General features: G+C 39.5%; 1 protein-coding gene across 1 annotated transcript in view; it reads right to left on the bottom strand.

The window, feature by feature from the left end:
• Positions 1 to 21,746, bottom strand: part of NSMCE2 (NSE2 (MMS21) homolog, SMC5-SMC6 complex SUMO ligase) — a 224,412-nt gene that overhangs the window by 159,761 nt on the left and 42,905 nt on the right. The window contains exon 3 of the mRNA XM_030875779.3: positions 15,648 to 15,754. Within this exon, the coding sequence (XP_030731639.2) occupies positions 15,648 to 15,754 (107 nt within the window). The remainder of the gene's footprint in view (positions 1 to 15,647; positions 15,755 to 21,746) is intronic.

Below are 21,746 nucleotides of genomic sequence, written 5' to 3'. Positions count from 1 at the left end.
GCACTAAATGCAGTTTATAAATGCAGAAATTCCTGAGAGCCTGTCAAAGGGACCTTTTAAGCATACCTTAGTATTTACACAAAGAACTGTGTTCAGTGTCGATATTTACCACAATCGTCATGAGTTTGTGACACAGACGTTATATTCTTAAGAAGGGTGGCTTAAACTCAGGAGCAGTCCCCAAATAAATAAACGAATAAATGCTCTGTAGAAACTAAATCTATCGATTAGTGATTTCAAAATTTCTTCCAACAGTTTTTGACACGATAAGCCAGGTAATGTTTATCAAATGAAATATTCTAAGTACATGATTAAGGAGACCTTTGGACAACCAAACTGACTTTCCGGTTAGTTTCGACACTGACAAAATGATAGTCAAGGAGAAGTTTCCCAGATGGCGTATACTTTACTGTCAAGGATTAAGGTTCTACCCTTTCTTGCTCTCACCTCCTCAAGGACATGGAACTGGGAAAACGGTCCCAATGTTTGCTTCTCTAATGGGAAAAACATGTGCTTTACAAAAATGAATTTCACTGATTTTTTTTTTCATATCTAAACTATTCCCACCCTTCTAGCATAATTCCTTTCAAAACCTCTTTGCTTTAGGACTGACTTAGCAATTCTCTCAATGCAGCTCTCAATGCACAAAGCCTGTATTATATAGTCCCTCCCCTACCTGCTTATTTTCTGTTACATCCATCAAAATCAAGGCTCCTAAGGAAAGTCCTAACTACTGGGGATCTTGATTTTCTTATACTCATTTAGATAAACTTTTCCATTCAGCTCAGCAGTGGTTGGTGATACTGAAGCTTATTTTGCTTTAGAATCTGAACAATGAAAGAAGTATCTCTTGCTCCAGTCTGTGTGTGTGTGAGTGTGTGTGGAGGGGAGATGATAGGGGAAGGGATATACACACTTGGTGCTCTCTCTCCTGAAGAAAGCAAAAGACCTGGGAGGAGAACGGGGCAGCAGTGCTCCGTTTCGTGGAGCATTCGAGACCAGAAGACCAGCCTTTGGCACCTGGGCCATTGAGGAGTACCCAACCCATCACACGCTCACTGACGTGAGGACAAGAAGAACTTCTCTCTCACGTTCCATGTCTTTCCTGGGTCCTCCAGTAACTCCCTCCATGAACTAGAGGATCTGAATAACCAAAGGAACAAATTCACCATTTCTGTTGTAACCAAAGAGAAATGCTAATTGTTTTCTTCCCTCTGTTCTTGCCAAGTTTCCATCAGAAAACCCATTTAATGTGACTATAGGGCCTGAAAAAGAAAGAAGCAAAATATCTATTTTTGCTTATATCTATTTGCTTACATCTATTTTGCTTATAACTATCTATATCTAAATGTAAAAATATCTATTTTTACATTTTTTAAAAATCCATAAGTTATCTTCTAACATTCTGATAAACAGTAAGTTTGATTTCAAATCCCTTGTCTTTGTATCATACCACATATCCATAGCACAGAATGAGGGCAATCCAAGGATACAAGGCCGGATCCTTCTCTCAGTTATCACATCTCACCCGACACAGTAAAGACTGTGGAATTACTAATAATCCAGCTGTTTATTAATGCTCCTTATCCTTTATCTACTCCATTCATTCCCATCTAGCCACCTATCAAATTCTCTGATGTTGCCTTCTCTATAATTCATATGGCTTCCTTTCATTTGAAATTATTTCCCACTACTAAAGCTATCAAACTGATTTTCACCTTCCATTTTGTCACCTATGAGAAAAATTTCCTGAGTAAATGAAAATGAATTCTCTCCATCTTATCTAATCAAAAGCCACTGTACCACAAGAAAAAAATAAACAGGTGCTTCATAGTACATAGAGCACTTGTGAGAATAATTTATATAATTTGATTCTCACTGCCAGAGAGAGTAAATAATTTCCTTGAATGGAACACCGAATAGATAACAAAGCTAAAGCTACAAGGTGGCCACCAAGTCTGAAGGCAGAGACAATACGATTTCATAGTGGGCTATAATATTATATCATTAAGCCATTTATTGCATATTCACCTATGTTTCCAGACTTGGTGGCCACCCTGTAAAACCCAGATCTTCTAGGCATAACCTGTTTTCCTTGATTCCCTGCACGTTACCCTGAAGCACTAAAGAAGGCAGCAGCCAAAGGGAAATACCATCTTTAAATTGGATGGTATTTAAAAATTTATAAACCAGGTTTCATAGTCTGTTCTCCAACTTAAATTCACAAACACATTGTGCACGGAGATTAAAAGAAGCAATTAATATTCTCTCAATGCCTACTATATAAAACCTCACTTCCTGTGAGGGCACGCGTAGTTAAGAACTTTACCTACAGTATCACACTTAATCCTCGCAGTAGTCCCGTGAGGTATCATTATCCTCTTTTTACAAATAAGGAAGCTGAATGTTCTAAGAGGACAGGTCACTAGCACAGTGACACACAGCTAGGCAGTGGAGGAGCAAGGATGAAGCTACGTCTTCTGATTCCAGCTGCAGTATTATTTCCACTACCCCAGTGAAACATCCTTTACATGTTCCATGACATGCCACTTACTGACCATTTCACTGCCTTCTTCCACAGAGAGACTTCTTCCTCCCTGCTCCTAAAAACTAATCATCAGCAAATCTGTAGTCTAAGCTGGCAAGAAGAAAAAAGTTCCTCAACAATGCCCGGCACATAGCAAGCACTAGAGAAATGTTAGCTAGGCTTACTATTATTATGGAAAGACTGACTATTCCATCTTTTAATATAACAGTTCCATATAACAATATTCTTTTCCTCAAGCAGTTCTTTAATATTAACAGAATCCCTCCCTATGCATGTCAAATCAGTGTGAAGAGTCTTTTTCACTGACTAAAATTTTACCTTTGGGAAATTTACAGTTAGATATGTATAAGATCATAAGCATATTTTATAACCAAGACTACACAAAAACACTTTCTCCCAACTAAAACTACAATTCAAAGTGAATTCAACGAACTACATCTTTTATATATATATATATATATATTTTTTTTTTTTTTAAGATTTTGTTTTTCTTTGATGTGGACCATTTTTAAAGTCTTTATTGAATTTGCTGCAATATTGCTTCTGTTTTATGTTTTGGTTTTTTGGCCCTGAGTCATGTGGGATCTTAGCTCCCTGGCCAGGGATTGAACCTGCACCCCCTGCATTGGAAGGCAAAGTGTTAACCACTGGACTGCCAGGGAAGTCCCACTACATCTGTCTTGAGGTATGGAGATGTCATGAAGAGAGCCTTGAATGACATATCAAAAAACCAAGATTCAATCTCACCTCTTAAGACTAAGCATGTGACCTGCGTATGACCCTTAACCTTCCTGAGGCTCAGAGTCCATCATCCACCTTACCTAACTTGGAAGGTTACTGTGATCATTAAAGAGGTCAGGGATCCCAGAAGGGTCCTCATCCCTTACCCAGGGCAAAGAAAGTTGGCTTCAGATTCTTTTAGTCAAAGGGCCAGGGGACTGAAGTAGAGACCAATATTTCCAAATCTGGTTTAAGTAAACCATCAACAGCCTGTAGGCAAATATCAAGTAACTGGGGAAGCCAGAGGAGAAGTGAATTCATTATCATCCAATAGGCTAGGTCCTCCAGAACATGTGAAACACCAAATTGAAACCAATACCACAAACGGGCTTTGTTACAGTTTATAGAAATTGGATCACAATGAACTATTTATGATTATATCATTTTTTTAAAAATTGGCTAGCCTGGAAACCTAGCCACTGAATGTTATTTCTATGGGAAACTGTATTTCATGATTCAATTCAGAAATCCAAACACTGGGAATGTATCTTATTTCTTTCCAGTTCCAAGAGCTAACAGAGACTCCCTTCTGATCCTCTTTGGCATATTCAGGCAGTCTCTTTCACTCTTTGGGCCTGTGGCCATTCAGATATGAGATGTCAGATGGGGACAGTCAGGACATCATAACCATATACCACGTTTCACTTTTTTGGGGGGGGGCAGTATCACAACACATTCCTATTTATAATCTGATTTTATCTACAATTGCCCAGTGAGGTATGTAGGGCAAATAGCATTATTCCTCATTTTAGAAATGAGGAAGCTGAAGCACAGAAGTTTCTGCGACTTGTCCAAGGTCATAGCCTGGCAGAACAAGGATTAGAAGTCAGATCTTTATTTCCCAGCCCAACGCTCTTATCAATGAAACATCAACTGTTGAGAAAAGGGGGAAAGGAAGTGAAGGTGATTATGATTTACTGAGACTTTTTGTCTAATTTCGTCTGACATTGTGAATTTTCATTAATTTCCTTCTTCATTGTTGCCTGATGAGTTAGTCACTAAAACCATAAGATCAGAAAGTATAAATTGTTTTATATTATTTCCTCATTGTTACAGATAGATGTTCAAGTTTAAGTGTTTCATAATAAAGTGACTCAGAGACTAAGCAAGCCCAATCTACATTAGTCACTTGTTGAACTGTTACATGAGATTTCTGCAAAACTCTTGGGGCCAGGGGGCGGGCGGGGGGCGGGGCAGAAATAAGCATTTACCAAAAGGATGACTAAATTAAGGACAAAAGGTGAGTGTAAAACTTACACATTTTTTCCTTCCAGTTTAAGCTGTGGCATGAGAAAATAAACATGAGGAAACAAAACACAAGTCACCTACTACCATTTATTCTGAATTTAGGAGGTTTAGAAGAGTTCACCAGTTTAAATCAGCATGTGGTGGACATTCTCGAGACAAGAGAAAGAAGTTAAAAGTTAACAGGACAGAACAATGAGCCTTTGCCTTTATATAGCACTTCTACCTCTCAAGTGCTTTCACATAGGTTATCTCATTTCTTAATCAAGAACTTGCTCTGTCATAGGTAGGTGCAGATATTACTAGGTCATTTTGCAAACGTGCTTAAGGTCAACACAGCTTTTCAGTAGATAGGTGTAGAAAAAAACACAATAATTAAACTGAACAGTAACACCAAACAATTTACTATTGTAATGGGATCATACACCCTTTACCTTACAAAGCCAAAACATTTTCATTCCACATTCTGGCAGAGCAATACCATTACTATTATAGAAAATGTGGCATGACATATTCTAATTTCATCTATATTATGTATAGGTGCTTTAAGTAATATGTTAAGTATTTCTTCTAAGAAAAAATTGAGCATATGATATTTTTGCTTAGGCTTTTTAAAACACTGTGTAACTATACCTCATGAGCCATATTTAATTTCTGATTTTGTAAGAGGGATGCTCTGAATACACCCAGCATTTAGTCCATTTAGAGCTCTGATTTAGCATTTCATGTGGTTTTACTGGCTTCTGTGTCATGGTAGGGGCTAAAATAAACCTCAGGGTGACAGAGAGTAACCTGATGGGTGGAGAGGGTTTGCTCCTCACTACCAGTAACATTCCAAGAATCACAAATAGATGAGACAACTGGAAGGCACTGAAGCATGTGAGACCCCTGCGTGTCAGCCAAGGAGAAAGTAAAAAGCAAGCAAGTCAGGACGTCTGGAAATCAGTCACGTGATGCAATCGTATTAAACTATTCCTGGTTACTGTTTTAAATTTTAAGTAACAATGACTTGGTCTTTCTAAATATCATTTTCTTTTTTAATTAATTAATTAATTAATTTTGGGGGGGGCTGTGCTGGGTCTTCGTTGCTGTGCGCGGGCTTTCTCTAGTTGCAGCGAGTGGGGTCTATTCTTCGTTGTGCAGCATGCGGGCTCAGTAGTTGCAGCACGTGGGCTCAGTAGTTGCAGCACGTGGGCTCCGTAGCTGTGGCACGTGGGCTTTGTCGCTCCACAGCATGTGGGATCTTCCCAGACCAGGGATCGAACCCGTGTCCCCTGCATTGCCAGGTGGATTCTTAACCACTGGACGACCAGGGAAGTCCAAAATATCATTTTCTATTAGAAGATAATTGAATGATTATTTTAAGATGAAATAAAGGAGAGAAGAAATAAATTGATTTGGTGAGGACAGCACATAAGGATTTTCACTATTTTAAAGAATCCTATATTATGTAACACAAATTTCCCTTAAAAAAAAAAAAGAGGATGGGACTTCCCTGGTGGCGCAGTGGTTAAGAATCCGTCTGCCAATGCAAGGGACATGGGTTTGACCCCTGGTCCAGGAAAACCCCACATGCCGCGGAGCAGCTAAGCCCCTGCGCCACAACTACTGAGCCTGCGCTCTAGAGACCGCGAGCCACAACTACTGAAGCCCGCGCACCTAGAGCCCGTGCTCCGCAACAAGAGAAGCCACTGCAATGAGAAGCCTGCGCCCCGCAAGGAAGAGTAACTCCCGTTCGCCACAGCTAGAGAAAGCCTGCGCGCGCAGCAATGAAGACCCAGGGCAGCCAAAAATAAAAATAAATTAGGGGGAAAAAAAACCCAAAAAGAAATGAAATTTCAGAAAGTTCAAGTGGTTAAAAATATCAGGCTGGCCATGACACAAAAGAATGAAAGTCACTATTGCTAGAAGCTTGATGCTTTAAGGGAGAAACAGAATGAAAAGAAATCCTCACCATTCTCTCAATGACAGTTCACTGGGCACTGGCTCCACTTCAGAATGAAAGAGCTTTCCTTACCAGGACAACTGCAAACTCACACAGGGCTTGAAAAATTAAATTCATTTACAGTCTCTCCATTTATACACTTTCTTTTCTTTCATTTGTCAACGATTCATACAGATTACACAATTGAAACAGAGCTGACAACTTGCATATGATACATCAGAGGGGTAAATCCAACACATTTTTCTCTCCCAATATTTGTTCAAATGGGTGCTACTAATAAAAAAATATTATTTAAAGATGGAAATGTAAGTGAAGAAATATTTCTCTCTGTGCACTTGGGTATATATAATTATGCTATTTATTGAACTATCTTGCTTACATCTTTAAGTAATTTTTGTTTACTTTAGAAAACATCAAATGTTATTCGTGAATTACCAAAGTTTTCACTTAGTTGTCTGGTCTGTATCTCTAGTGTGGCTCCCCCTCCATTGCCATTAACTAGCATATGTTTTTTTTTTTTTTGCGGTACGCGGGCCTCTCCCTGTTGTGGCCTCTCCCATTGTGGAGCACAGGCTCCGGACGCGCAGGCTCAGCGGCCATGGCTCACGGGCCCAGCCGCTCCGTGGCATGTGGGATCTTCCCGGATCGGGACACAAACCTGCATCCCCTGCATCGGCAGGCAGACTCTCAACCACTGCACCACCAGGGAAGCCCTAACTAGCATATGTTAAAGGGAGCAATCTCTTTCTCATTGCTGCAGACAGAAGTAGACTTATTGATCAGGGGGCTTCACATCCAACTGGCCAAATGCCATGCATCTCACTGGCCTGCTCCCCCATATTCTGCCCAATCCTTTTGGCTTACAACAGTATGAGCACCAACTTCCCCCCAACATCCTCTCTGCCCCCATTACCAGAAGACTCCTTCTAAGGAAAGAAGCCCTTCCTTCAACCTCTCAAGGACATAATCATCTCTGCTCTTTCCCAACGGTTTCCTGCAGCCTACTCTACTGTCTAAATTTTAACTCAAATTTCCTCTTCAGATACTATTTAAATTTGATCGAAGGAAATGACTTCTCCTTTACAGAACTCTCTGGGCAACTTTATAAACGAGTCTTGACAGAACTGTTTTAGGTGCTTTCATGCTATCACTTTTCATCGTTTCCAGAACTCTCTGACCTATATTCTATCACCTCCACTTTAAGAAGAAATTGAGGCTCAGAGTTAGAGGGTAGAAAAGCCGGAATTTAAGCAAAGGCTCTTCTCCCTTACTCTGAATTTCTTAAGCATGTTTTTATTGTCTGTGTCAAACTATTTCATTGTTAGTACTATTTTGTAGCTATTTTATAAACACATGTCAAGAGGCTTTTGTCCCTTCATTAGACTAAGCATACTATTGGCACTAACTGAACAGTTTAATTATGAGATTAATAAACAAGCAACTGCTTTCAACTCCACACTCTGCAAATGCATTCATTTTACAGTGAATCTTAACATTTGGTGATCCATTCCGTAGTTCAAACTATTTTCCCTTCTCTCTTCTGCAGTTAGCCTACACTCTTTCACTGCCCATGAGCACCACTGCTAGATAGTGGGGAATGGCCAACATCTCAAGATCTTTAATACTTATCAAGTACGGTGAAAAGTTTGACATGGAAGGAGGCTCAAGTGATTATCTAAAATAAGGGTTTGATGCTACATACGGACTATGCCCAACGTCAGAAATAAGCAGGAGTTTGCTATATTAAAGAACATTCACATCATTTAAATAATTCAAGTGGGACTTCCCTGGCGGTCCAGTGGTTAAGACTCCGAGCTCCCACTGCAGGGGGCGTGGGTTCGATCCCTGGTCAGGTAACTAAGATCCCACATGCCGCGTGGCACAGCCAAAAAAAAAAAAAAATTCAAGGAGTTACCTGCCAGAATTGCCCAGTACCACTGAGGCCAAGGTTTTCAATAAGCATTGAGAGTTGTGCTGAACCAGGTCTTTCAAAGTCTGTATGCTTTTTTCTGTCCACACTGCTGCTGTGTCCTTTCTACCTAAACTATCCCCTCCTCTCTTCATTTCCTTGAAAACTTTTCCTTCTCTCCACTTTCCTGAACCAATACCCCACACCGGGGGTCTTGTTTGCTTCAAAGAGACATAGCCAAGCAACCACTGAATGTTTTAAAAAACTTTTCTTTCCTCTCTTTCACTGTTGGAATAACACATAGTCTTTTCAGAGGCCTGGCCCTTTCCTGATCCTCTGCATAGAAACATCTTGTAGGTCTATTTTAGGTAGGGGGTTTGATATACTCCCCAGTTCCCTGGATGTCACAAAAACTCTACCACAAACTGCTGAATCCATCTTTTAGCCTCTTCTGTAAGGTACAGGGATTGAGACTACAGAAGCGTTTTCCAAACTGGGTTCTGTAGAGTTCCAGTCCTTCCCCCAAAGAGGTTTTCAAGTAAGGTTAGGAAATTACTAAATATTCCTCCTTTGGAGAATCACAATGCATAAAAGCATATTAAGGGCTTTGGAGTCTTTAAGGAAATTCTTTTAATCAAGCACTCCCCAAACTTATTTGACCACAAAATCCTTTTTTCCTATTATACTTACTCACATCGTGATTAATTAGTATTACAGAGCAAACTTCTGAAAATGCTGCATTAGAGGCACATTAAGACCCAGTAGAGTGTAAACGTTTTTATAATTATGAATAAAATCCAACACTTAGTACCTACAAAACACGAAGATGGATTTCTATAAACTACCCATGATAAGAAGTCTTAATATGGCACAAGACCAGAATGTTCAACTATTAGTAGCTACTTCACTTGGTAACCTAAGAGATTTATATCTGGATTCTTTCCTATAGAGACAACTCAATTAGTGAAATACTATATCCAGACCTAACTCTCTCTGTTAGCATTAGAAAAAATGCTACCAAACACAACCTTAATTTCGGAATAACTACAGAGGGAGTTCTAAAGGAACGGAATAGAAATTAATTACCAGTAATCATACATTCCAGGGCCAAGAGGCTGAAGAGTGAATACCTACATCAACTTTTTTCCCCCCTGGTTAATTTCCACATCTGGGCAATATTTCTACAGATGAAAAGGCTTATATGTGGAGCATCTGTTAACTTTGACAGGAAAGGTGTTAAGAGACCACACACCACCATGGAGGGCAGGCAGTGGAGAAGAGGGGGATTCCACAGTACTTTCCCACTTGGCTCCAAGAGATTCTCACTAATTCCTCAACTGTCATAATCCCAAACAAATTTACCCTCCTTTCTCTTTTGTCAATGATTCACAATGTGAGATGCATTCTTAGATGCAGTCAGAAGATGGTGATAGCCAATAAATCACATCCTTTGCCCTGGAACTTTCTTCCGATACTATAAATTTTTAGCTTTCTAAGTGAGAAATGCTCCCCAAATCTGGTATAACTAAAATAGTAACTCCCAACTTACAAGATAGCTCATAAGATTTCATGTTAAAGCAGAAGATGTTAAGGTAACTTTAAAATAAGACTTACAAAAGGCAAAGCTTACCAGTTGGTGAAGGGTGAAGGGTGAAGAGGCATGGGGAAGTGATATTAAAAACATTCTAAACTAGTTGCATAATGTCAAGGCTGAGGTAAGCTATACCTTTGACCCACCTTGTTCTTTTATTATAGCTGAGATTGTGTTGGTTTCAACAACTTACGTGAGGTATATTTCCACTCTGCTAACTCTCAACACGCTACTTTTAAAATGCAGACTAAATGTTCAGGTTAGCTTAGCAAGTAAAAGTCACAGTACACAGGACATATCCATGAACAGATTTATAAGAAACAACACAATAAACCGACCCAGCAACTAACTGCCCCTGTTAGGTTAAGAAGAAAAATATCCTCCCTCCCTACGCTTTTGGTAGGAACTGTTATAAAAAACTGATTTAAAAAAACGCAACAGGGACTTCCCTGGTAGCACAGTGATTAAGAATCCGCCTGCCAATGCAGGGGACACGGGTTCGAGCCCTGGTCCGGGAAGATCCCACATGCCGAGGAGCAACTAAGCCCGTGCGCCACCACTACTGAGCCTGTGCTCTAGAGCCCGTGAGCCACAACTACTAAGCCCGCGTGCCACAACTAGTGAAGCCCACGCGCCTAGAGCCCGTGCTCTGCAACAAGAGAAGCCACCACAATGAGAAGCCCACGTACCGCAATGAAGAGCAGCCCCCGCTCACCGCAACTGGAGAAAGCCTATGCAGCAACAAAGACCCAACGCAGCCAAAAATAAAAATAAATAAATTTATTTAAAAAAACACACGCACACAACAAATATGTGGCAGCAATCTGATTCAAATGCTTCCAAATCTTAGATAATCTCTAAGATGCATGTAGCCCAAAACAGAGTAATAGAGGAAGGTGAAGAAAATACAACACTCTGGATTTTCCATAAAGTAAGATGCTAAGGTAGCACCTACTAAAAGAACCATATACAGGTAAAATGTGACAATTCTTTTAAGATTTGAAGTTTGTTGCAGTAAAATTGCACTATTAAGTATCATGATAAAGAAAATGCAAAGTATAATGTGAATCCTAAGCTTTAGTTATTTTTGCTAAACTCTAGGACTAGGCTGCTCATCAAAAAGCACAGGAAATATATATTTTACCACTGACTGCTAATATTATCTGCAACTAATCTGAACCTGTTAGGTCATTTGTCATTTAGCTTCAGGGGGCCCATCCTTTCTCACTATGAGAATTAACACTATAAAAAGTTGCAAAGACCACCCCAACGATAGTGGTGGACGCTTTATCATTTCTTATTTGAAAAAACACATACCTGAGAATAGATTTGAAGATTCCTTGAATTAAGCTGGTGCCCACCCTCTGGAATCTGAAGCCCACGATGGACTCCATGTTTAGTTTAAAACCACCACATAAATCCAGAACCAGAAATACACAGTATTACCACTGTTTATTCAATACATGATAAAGAGTCTCACTTCAAGAGGGATAACCCATTTGACCAGTGAACTGGCTTGAGAAGCAGAATACTGGTAATGAAATTATTCTTAAATCAACTACTGCCATAACTTGCTTTAATAAGCACAGTTCCTGGCACATGGTAGCCGCTCACATCTGTGGATGAATGAATCCTCGACCAACCTTAGGTAGGTTACTCAACTACTCTATAGACTTTAAACTTTCTATGTATAAAAATCGGCTTTCTCTGGCTTAATTTTCTCAAATTAAGCCTTTGGATTGATCAAGGCACTCTGAAACTCTGACACTGAGGAAAAAAAAAAGATGCTTCCATTTCATGCAAAAGTCACATAGACAGGGAAGTTATATATCATGATCCCCATGTTGAGGCTCATTTGACTTTCATCTTAGATTCAATATCACTTCATCAGGAAGGAGTCCCCTAACCACCAACCCACTCCCCCCTCCCAGCTGATATGCCCCCTGAGTTATTAACTCCTTGAAAACTTTATTTTCCCTTTGTAGTACACAGCACAACAATCATTAAATAACATCTGTATTGTTCTTTGTTAAATGTTTGTCTCCCTCTCTAGGCTTCAGACATTCTGAAGGTGAGATCATATGGGCTTTGCTGATTGACCTCCTCTTTCTTGCACCTAGAAGTAACCTGGCACACGGATGTTTAGAAAATATTTGTTCAGTGAATGTTTGAGAACAAAAAGCCAGCCAATGGTGCCCCTTCAAGATACTCAAATAATAAAAGCTTAGAAATCAAGGAAGGGAACGTTAGGTCATCAAAAGCTAATGTTCAGAACATCACTCTGTTCTCAACATGAAACTGAGAGAAGTTTTTCCTCAGCAGTAACAGCAATAAAAGAAGTAAGTGTATCATAGCATATCTATGTGCCATTTTATACCTTTCAAAACACTTTCATCACGTGTGGTCTCATGACTGAAAGTCTCCAAAGAGTTCATACAGAAATTCTGTTTACGGTTCTACATGTTTTAAAGAGTTGTGACAGGTATATAACCCACTTATCCTGGAAGTTTTTATAAATAACTTATAGACTGTCTGGGAATTTTTTTCCCCCCTTAGGTGCTCACTGCATGATATTCCCTCTACAAAACAGCTGGGACAAAGTCCCATTTTTTTTTTTTTTTAAGTTTCAGAGCGCTGAAATACTGATTCCAAATAAAGTCTTCAGCTCTATTCTTCAGCTCTAGCAGCTCTATTTTCTTAAAGGACAAAGAAAGGCAATCTGAGAGCTTCTGTTGGATGCCAAAGGGACTTCCCAGGGATTGTTGGTAAATTGAACCACATCTAAGGTTCCAAAGTAAACTTCTAAAACCTTTTCAGCGGTGTATAACCTTCAGAATTCTGTGAAGGTGAGAGCAGGAGCGAGATCTTTATTTAAATGATAAACTTTAATGCTCTTTGATGATGACAAATTTTTTTTTAACTTTCTATGACTATATGAAAATTCATAAACAGAAAGACCACGGGGTGGATGAGAATCTTGGCAAATGATACAGGAATGGAAGTACTGCAGCTCTTAAAAGTCTATGACAGAGCAGAAGTGAAACAAGATTCAACAGGGGCTCCTATTTTCTGTATTCTTTCCTAATAATCTGACTTAAAACAATTTCTTTGTTTTAGAGATCATAAAGACCTCATACTGTAAACTTTACCAGCTTATAGCTAATCCTATATGATTCCTGAATTCCAAGGGAGGACAGGTCAAAGCCAATAAAAGTTTTATTTCAAAGCCCTGAAATAAAGTGAGCAAAGTACTCGTTAAGAAAGATCCAGTTCCACCTTCCTCAGGAGTATGTTTGGAAATCTGGGTTTGTAATAACATAGTATCTTTATCTCCATCAAATTTTATGAATGTCAAAGTGTTTGATACACAATATCTAATCTGATTCACATAATAATCTTGTGAAATAGGCAGGCCAAGAACCTTATAGATGAAGAACACGAGATTCCAAGAGGTTAAGTTTCTTGACCCAGGATCATAACTTAGAAAATGGAAGCACCAGGGTTGGAAGAATTTCTGATCCCTAGACCACTGCTATTTCTATAGCACAGAACAGCTATACCATTCTGGACTCTCTGAATCTGCTGTTCATTCTTTATTCCTCATCAAAACAGGCAATAAGATAGCAATGTCCATAAATGTCCATACTATGTAAAGAGTACACAGTATATAAAGAGGGTAAAATATTCCCCTTAAAATAATGGTCACATCCCCACTATGTCTCTATATGGTTTTAGGTCTTAGAAATCTTATTAAACTATGATTTGCTATTCTTGGTCTCATATCAAGCTTATATAGAGAGCACAACTTTGCATGAGAAAAAAACGCAATAAACATGTGTTCTCTTATTAAAGACCAGGGACCTTCCCGACAAGCATTAGAATCACTAAATCCAAGTTACTCCATACTCTAGCGTAAGGTTAGAGCTGAAAAGCTGGATAAAACTCCAATTATATTCTTTCCTGATTAGTAGGGTGGGTGTAATGGGATGAGGCCTCAGGATGAAAGAAATGCTATTAACTACTGAATGTGCATGAGGGTGAGGGTTGCTTTTTCTTTTTTTATGACTCAGTTTTTTGAAGGGGGAAAAGTCCAATTCTTCACGTAAAAATACCTTACATATCTGTGAATCCTAGGGTTTAATAGAAAAAAAATCCACATTAAGTTCTTCAACTTCCAAAATCTGTTTTCTTATCTATAATGTACATCGTGCTGTTATATTTGCAAAACATCAAGGTTAAAGATAGAAAAGCCTATCAAATAACCTCCATAGAATGTAAGCGTCAAGGCAGGATTGATCTATACAATAAGCCTAACTCTGATCTTTGGTAACAAACACACTTTATTCTATAAAGTCAGCCTTGTTCTTTTAAGGCAGTGGTTTTCAACATTGGATACATAACAGAATGGGTTTTTAAAAAATACTGGTGCCCCAATCCTTCTCCAGATCAATGAAATCAGAATCTCTTTAGTGTAGGGTAGGGACTGGCTGTTTCTAGGGGTCAGCTGGAGTTGAAAACCTCTGGTCTAAGTGCTTTGCTATCTAGTTTAAGAATCTAACATGACATCATTTTCATATTTTCCTATGGAAGGAATATTCACAGTCCCAAGACAGTCACAATGGTTAGAAACACCAGAAATGTACAAGTTGAATGAGTGTATTACTTGGATATAAGCAGACATTCTTAAGTTAGTCACAACTGCTACACTTAATAAATATTAACCATTAAAAAAAAAACAGAAAAAAAATTTTAAAGAAAGAAAAGAACAGAAAAACTGCATATAACCATGAACATATATACCCATTTAACTATAGCTTAAGTATTAAACCATATTCAAAAATTTATCTCCCACTGAATAGTAGCCAATCTTGTAAAGCATTTTATTTTTGGAATTTTCCCACAGATATAAGTAAGAAAAAGCAAATAAAGAAACCAGAAGTACAAGACATCCTATTACACAGGTATATGAAATCAGTTCAAAGGGGAGTTTCCACTGCTCAGAGGACAAAGCACTTCTCAGAAACATTACTGCAATCATACTGCTCATTTCTTGCTCAACACAGTACTGCTGAAAAGGATGTTGCTATGTTCCCACCTTAACTGCCTTATGTGTTGTTCCTGTGACATGCTGGAGCCAACAAAGACAAGTTTGGCTTCTGGAAAAACCAAAAGGCCACGCTTCTCTATTTGTAACCTTGCTCTAAAACCTCTCCCTATTATCTGATTCTATGAATTTTGCAATAGCTGCATATTCGTTAAAGCTGGAGAATGAGTAACTAAACCTGGTCTAAATTGTATGCTTAAGCAAATATAACAATAAAAACAAGTCTTACGCAATTTGTAGCATTTTATAAAAAACTACTCACATTCGAAGGAGGCTTAGACTAAAAAATTCGAGACCAGAAAATGCAAGGAAATCTAAAACAGATGTAATATCCTAATTAAACCTAGGTGGCCTATCTGGGAAAATATTTAAGATTCCTATTCTATGAACTTCCTGATTAAGAAGAGATTAATAGCTACTACAGTAAGGATAAGAAATTATTAAAGGTTAGAAAAGAATTTTGATTTGTGTTTCTAAGTCAGTGAGCTGTAACCAAATATAACTAGGTGAGTGGTATAAACTTACACGGTTTATTGTAGATTGAACAGCCTTTAAATAATGGTTTAGTTTCCGATCCATCTCTGCAAATTCAACCATTGCCTTATCCATACTGTATTCACTACTCACTTCAGCTGAAAAAGAAAGGAAAGCAATGATCATTTTCCATTTAAAATGCCGTATTTGGGGCTTCCCTGGTGGCGCAGTGGTTGAGAGTCTGCCTGCTAGTGCGGGACACACGGATTCGAGCCCTGGTCTGGGAGGATCCCACATGCCGCGGAGCAACCAGGCCCGTGAGCCACAACTACTGAGCCTGCGCGTCTGGAGCCTGTGCTCTGCAACGAGAGGCCGCGATAGTGAGAGGCCCGCGCAATGCGATGAAGAGTGGCCCCCGCTTGCCACAACTAGAGAAAGCCCTCGCACAGAAACGAAGACCCAACACAGCAAAAATTTAAATAAATTAATAAACTCCTACCCCCCAACAACAACAACAAAAAAAAATGCCGTATTTGGAAAAAGCTGTACCAACATAATTTATCAATCAATGGTCTATCTAAATGATTTTGTAAAGGTATTGCATATTTTAAAAAATGCCTTCAATATATGGCTGCTTCATTCAAAATTCGAAGAAGACACCCAGTAGAAAAAGTCTCAAAGGTGGAAATGTAGACTCAGACTCAGGAGTTCCAGGCTGTGCCACCTACCTGGACAATCTTAAATCAACCACTACACTTTTCTCAGCCTCAGTTCCCTCATCCATTGAAGCAGCCCACTTATATACCTGCACATGAACCTTGTAGTATTGTTAAAAATCAAATAAGGAAGATTTCCACTTCTAGTAATGGTAGGTTGGGTTATGTGGACCAATCCTCCTACTGAAGACAACTAAAATGACTGGAGGGCTTCTCTGGTGGCTCAGTGGTTAAGAATCCGCCTGCCAATGCAGGGGACACGGGTTCGGGACCTAGTCGGGGAAGATCCCACATGCCGCAGAGAAACTAAGCCTGTGCACCACAACTACTGAGCCTGCGCTCTAGAGCTTGTGAGCCACAACTACTGAGCCCATGTGCCACAACTACTGAAGCCCGTGCACCTAGAGCCCGTGCTCTGCAACAAGAGAAGCCACAACAATGAGAAGCCGGTGCACGGCAGTGAGGAGTAGCCCCCCGCTCACCACAACTAGAGAAAGCCCGCACGCAGCAACCAAGACCCAACACAGCCAGAAATAAATGAATAAATAAATTTATAAAAATAAATAAATAAGTAAAATGATTGGATAAAACAGGAAAAAGAGTAATCTCCTTAAAAACAAAAGGGTCACAAGATAGTAAGAAACAACCAGGGCAAAATTAGGGAAAACCAAAAAAGAGAAGCTGAACACAGGAAATCAAAGTTGCATACCCTCCCCCAGTAAACTGGGTCCCCACTCATCAGAATAAAGATGAACCGTAAGTAATCCCACTCTGCTCCTCCAGGCTGCAGGGAGGTTGGCCTTGGCCACTGAGCAGAACAGAGGGAAGAGGGAGAGAGAAAACAAACATGTTTCTGAAAAACTGTATCAACAAGCCACAGCCTGGGTTTGCAGCCTGGGTTCCCCTCACCTGAGTGGTGCTGGGAACCTGAGCTCTGATGTTGGTAGGAGGTGGTCTCACAATGAAAGTACCCACACGTACTCCCCTCTGGAAAAGACACTTGTATCTGAGGCCTCAAATAACCCTACAAATAATTGTTAAGGATAATGAGTAGATTACAGGGGACAAAAAATAAAAACAAAACAAAAACCTTACAAGGAAAAACACAAGAAAACAAGCCAAAAAGAGTAAAAATCAGCAGAAACAGATTCCCAAATGTTTCAGATATCAGTCAGAGCATGAAACAACTATACTTACTATATTTAAAAATTAAAAGACCCTCAGGAAACAGGAGACTATAGAAAGCAACTAGTAGATTGGAAAAGCAAGATAATATTCTTCAAAGTGATTTTAAACTTTTTTTTTTAAGCTCTAGACACACAATTTAATAATAGATCGGGAAAAGATAGAGAACACAGGATAATAAAAACGTTAACATTAAAAAAGCTGAAAGAAATGAAAATAAAACTGGAGTCCTTAAATCATATTAGGGGATGCACACACTCAAAGACTCTTCATTCAAATAACTTGGCTCAGACAAATGGCAGTATTTCTTGTCCACTCTGAAGAACAGTACAACAGTTCATCTCTAAGTCATGAAATAATATAAAACCCACTTACATTTGGCTTTTAAAAAATGATTTTCCTGGACTTCTAAATTATGCTTTAGTTTTACAGTAGTCAATTATAAACACACTCCATAAAATATCTTCTGGGTTAACACGCTTCTGGTAGAATACCTCTTGGCTGGTAACACCCAGACTTCACAGAATATACATATCCCTCAATATAAGCTTTTTTTTTTTTTTTGAGGAGTGGGAAGGGGCAATGTTTATATAAGAAAAATTTGTATTTACATTCCCCAAATTAAATACATTTTTAACAAAGTGGTATATGAGAAAGGTCTCAAGTCATATTCCATAAAAAATTGTTAGACCGTTTGAAAATCTCCAAACATCAATGAAAGAGACATGTTGCTTAGCTGTTGCTGGTACCAACGTGTATCTATTGCCATATATACAACAAATGTTTGTTAAAAATCCTATTAATTGCTTGATGATCAGGAAGAGAATTTTAAACAATTTATATCCTAATAATGATGGGTTGTGACTTATACAGGCATTTTACTGTATATAGTTACATTTAAGTAAATTGGTTAGGGGTTTGGGGTTGGCCTGTAATTTAATTTTTTCCCATTTAAAATAATGAAAAAAAGAAAAAAAAAGAAGAAAGAAAGAAAAATAGGCCCCTGGTTTCACACAAACCTTATCTAGTTAAAGGAAATGATGATGTGTGTGTGTGTGTTTTTTTCCTTTTCTTAGTGGAATCAGTATATTTTATGTGTAATAGATTCTGATACTGGGACCATTGAAAAAGTGGGTCAAGCTGGTAACCTGAGCAGAGACTAACAGCATAAACTGCTTTATCAAAAGTGCAATAATTAGTGGCAACTTCAACCTAAACAGAAACTCACTAAAGGATGTATCAGCAGCAAAAGTCTTTCAAGTATGAGAAATAAAAATGTGTCAGGGGCTTAAATCAGTAGGAATTGACATAATGTTGGCAACCCCCCTCTGGAATTAAATGAGTTAATTTTTTAAAGCACTTAGAAATATGCCTTCGACATTAAAGTTTTCAGAGTAAGCAGGATGATGATTCTCATTATCAAGGTCCATAGACATAGCCAGACTTGAACCAGATAACAATTTCAAATACAAGGCCAAGGAGACCTTCCCTGCAAAGGAGAACGTGAGCGATGGCTGCCAGTATTTGATGGCAGGAAGCCTAAGGGAAGTACCTGAGGAGGCCAACTGTGGACATGCAGCCTCAGCTAAGGCTCCAGGGCCCAAGAATGTTGGGACAAGCTAAAGAACCTAAGTGATGAATAGTGCAGCCTGAGGCGACAAAGGGAAAACACCAGAAGAGAGCAGGAAGCTACTCCTGAGAAGAACCGAGAACCACGCCACACCACACCTGGAAGTGATGCTCAGTCAGATAACTTCAGGCTCAAGTCAATGTTTTCATCTGCTGGGGAGAAGGGTTTGGAGAGACTAGAGACGGAAGACAACAGACTCCCACAATGGCATCTGGAAGAGAGGTCATGAGAACATCCGTATCAAGTAGTTGTTAACCCCTGTCTCCCTTATTATTACAATAAAGCCTCTTTCTAAGTATGTTATTTGTGTTCATGTTTCAGAAATACCAGGCAAAGGAAGGCACAGGGAATGTGTCCTGTTCCACTAAAGAACTGAGGTGGGGAAAGAGCATAGTGTTGCATGAAAAAGGCTAAATAAAGCCCTGAAGAACTCAGGAGGAAAAGAGGGATAAACACATCAACAGGGAGCTGGCTGTTGACTAAAAAGTGGCTGGGGCGTTGGGGAGGTGCAGAGAGACTGACCAGCTAGAGGTTCCCTGCTCCTTTATTCCACGGTATATAATCCCACTACCAAAATTCTCCCACTCTCACAGGGAAAGCCCTCCTAAAAATCCACACCAACCAAATCCTACACATCCTTCAAGGGCTGAGCTCAGGCCCTACCTGCTTTTAAACTCTGCCAGCCTAGAAGGATCTCACTTAATTTATCTTAACAACTATACTTGATACTTTGGCACTTTGAAACATAAACAATCTTGTTTTCTTATATGAATTTGTCTCATTTTTCCAAACAGACTTTAATCCATTTGAGGGCAAGAATGATGGATCCAACAAAGAACTATAGGAACTCTTCCTTCAATATTCTTATATGGCCATCATATAATAAATTTGAAAATTAAACTTTCACCAAACTAAAAATTGTCCTGCCTCTGATATTCAATTGAATTAAAATGCAAAGAAGACATGTAATATAAACTTATTTGCCTATTTTCAGTGTGATTTTTCCACAGGAAAAAGGTTGGCACCAGCGCTGAGTGTGGGGGGGAGATTACAAAAATGATGTTAAAATTCACAGAATGACCAATCTCAGAGAGGCAAATATTACTGTAGCACACCTCTGCAAGCCAAAAAGTAACTGCAATGATAAAATATATATACATAATAATAATAGCTGTACCTAACAATTGGTAAGCACTTTATTATGAGCCAAGACTACTTAGCGTACTGTGTTTACATTAAAACTCACAGCAGCATTAAGAGAAAGGTAGTTTTAGCTCCACTTTATATATGAGAAAACCGAAGCACCAAGCAGTTGAAGTCACCTGCTCAAGGACACAACGGTAGTGAGTGGCTGAGCTAGGCCTCCAACTCAGACCTTCTAGCTGCAAAGTATGTACACTAGCCTCCTGTGCTAAAAGGTGCTTAAACGTGAGAAGGACAAGCACTTCCAACTCCTCCATGGATATCCAGGGAACAAACCCTTGGGGTGGGGGGGACTGGGGGGCAAGTCATGGCCCTGAGCTTCATCTCAGCTCCCGGTGGTCTGTTCCAAGTAGGACACTGGCCAGCCACTCAGATGTGATTGGGCCCGGTCCGATCACATTTGGGAAAAGCTTTCCCAAATTCCTTAGTAGAGGAAACCGATAACAAAAAGAAAATCATCTTCCCCTTTTAGAAGATTGCTAAGTTTTAACACTGGTGAAGAGAGTGATCTTTCCCATCAGCAAGGCTAACTGGAGGCGCTATAAAAGTAACCAAGTCACCCACTGAATGCTAGGAGAATAACTAAGTCAGCTCTAGCAGCTGGCAAGTCAACCTGTACCAGGCCAAGAGCACCAGCAACAACAGAGATGGAAGTAGCAGCCATGCAAGGGCAGCAACAGAGAACTGTTTCAGGGGAAGGGAAGAGCCCTGGAAGGCTTCACATGCAGAGGTACTTCTGAGTGGAGCCCAGTGTCAAAACCATTTCTATTACCCGTGTCTTTGACTGTCCTCCCCTGGCCAAGCAGGGTCTGGGAGTCTAGGAATATTCTCCTTTCTTCAATGTGCCATTCAAGGAGCATTAATTTATTATAATCAATCCTTGCTTGTGTTAATCAAATGAACCTAAGTGACACACTTGAACATTCATTTACAAGCCAATAAATATGTGGGGAGGTCTCCTGGGGAGAGCTCGGAGACTCGGTGGGACCGATGTGACACATCTGGCACACCGATTAAGAAACTGCTCCAAGAAGTTAGTTCAATAACTCGCTGAAATATGTCCCCCTAACCCCTGCCCCAGCAAATTAAGTCCAGAGGGCACAGATAATCTTTGATTTGTCTTAAACAATTATAACTGCTTCTGTAAGGATGCCAGTAGCGTGGCAAACGTGCCTTGTCTGTACCAGTGACCCTGCTCAGCGCTATCCCAAACACCATGCGCTGCTAACAGGACCTGAAGAACTTACAAAGTGTCATTTAGACCAGGAAGGGCCACAGAATTAAACCCATTCTTTAAGGATGCCTTCTGTTTCATTTTGTTTTTTCCTGTTCATTGGCAAGCCCTAGAAAACTAAAGAGTGATAATCGCTGAAAGAGGACCTCTTTTTAGACTGAAGTGCTCTGATATTTATCTAA

This window comes from Globicephala melas, chromosome 17 (genome assembly GCF_963455315.2).
Source record: "Globicephala melas chromosome 17, mGloMel1.2, whole genome shotgun sequence".
NCBI lineage: Eukaryota > Metazoa > Chordata > Mammalia > Artiodactyla > Delphinidae > Globicephala > Globicephala melas.
The sequence above is the reverse complement of the archived record's forward strand: the minus strand, read 5'-3'. Positions and strand labels throughout refer to the sequence as shown.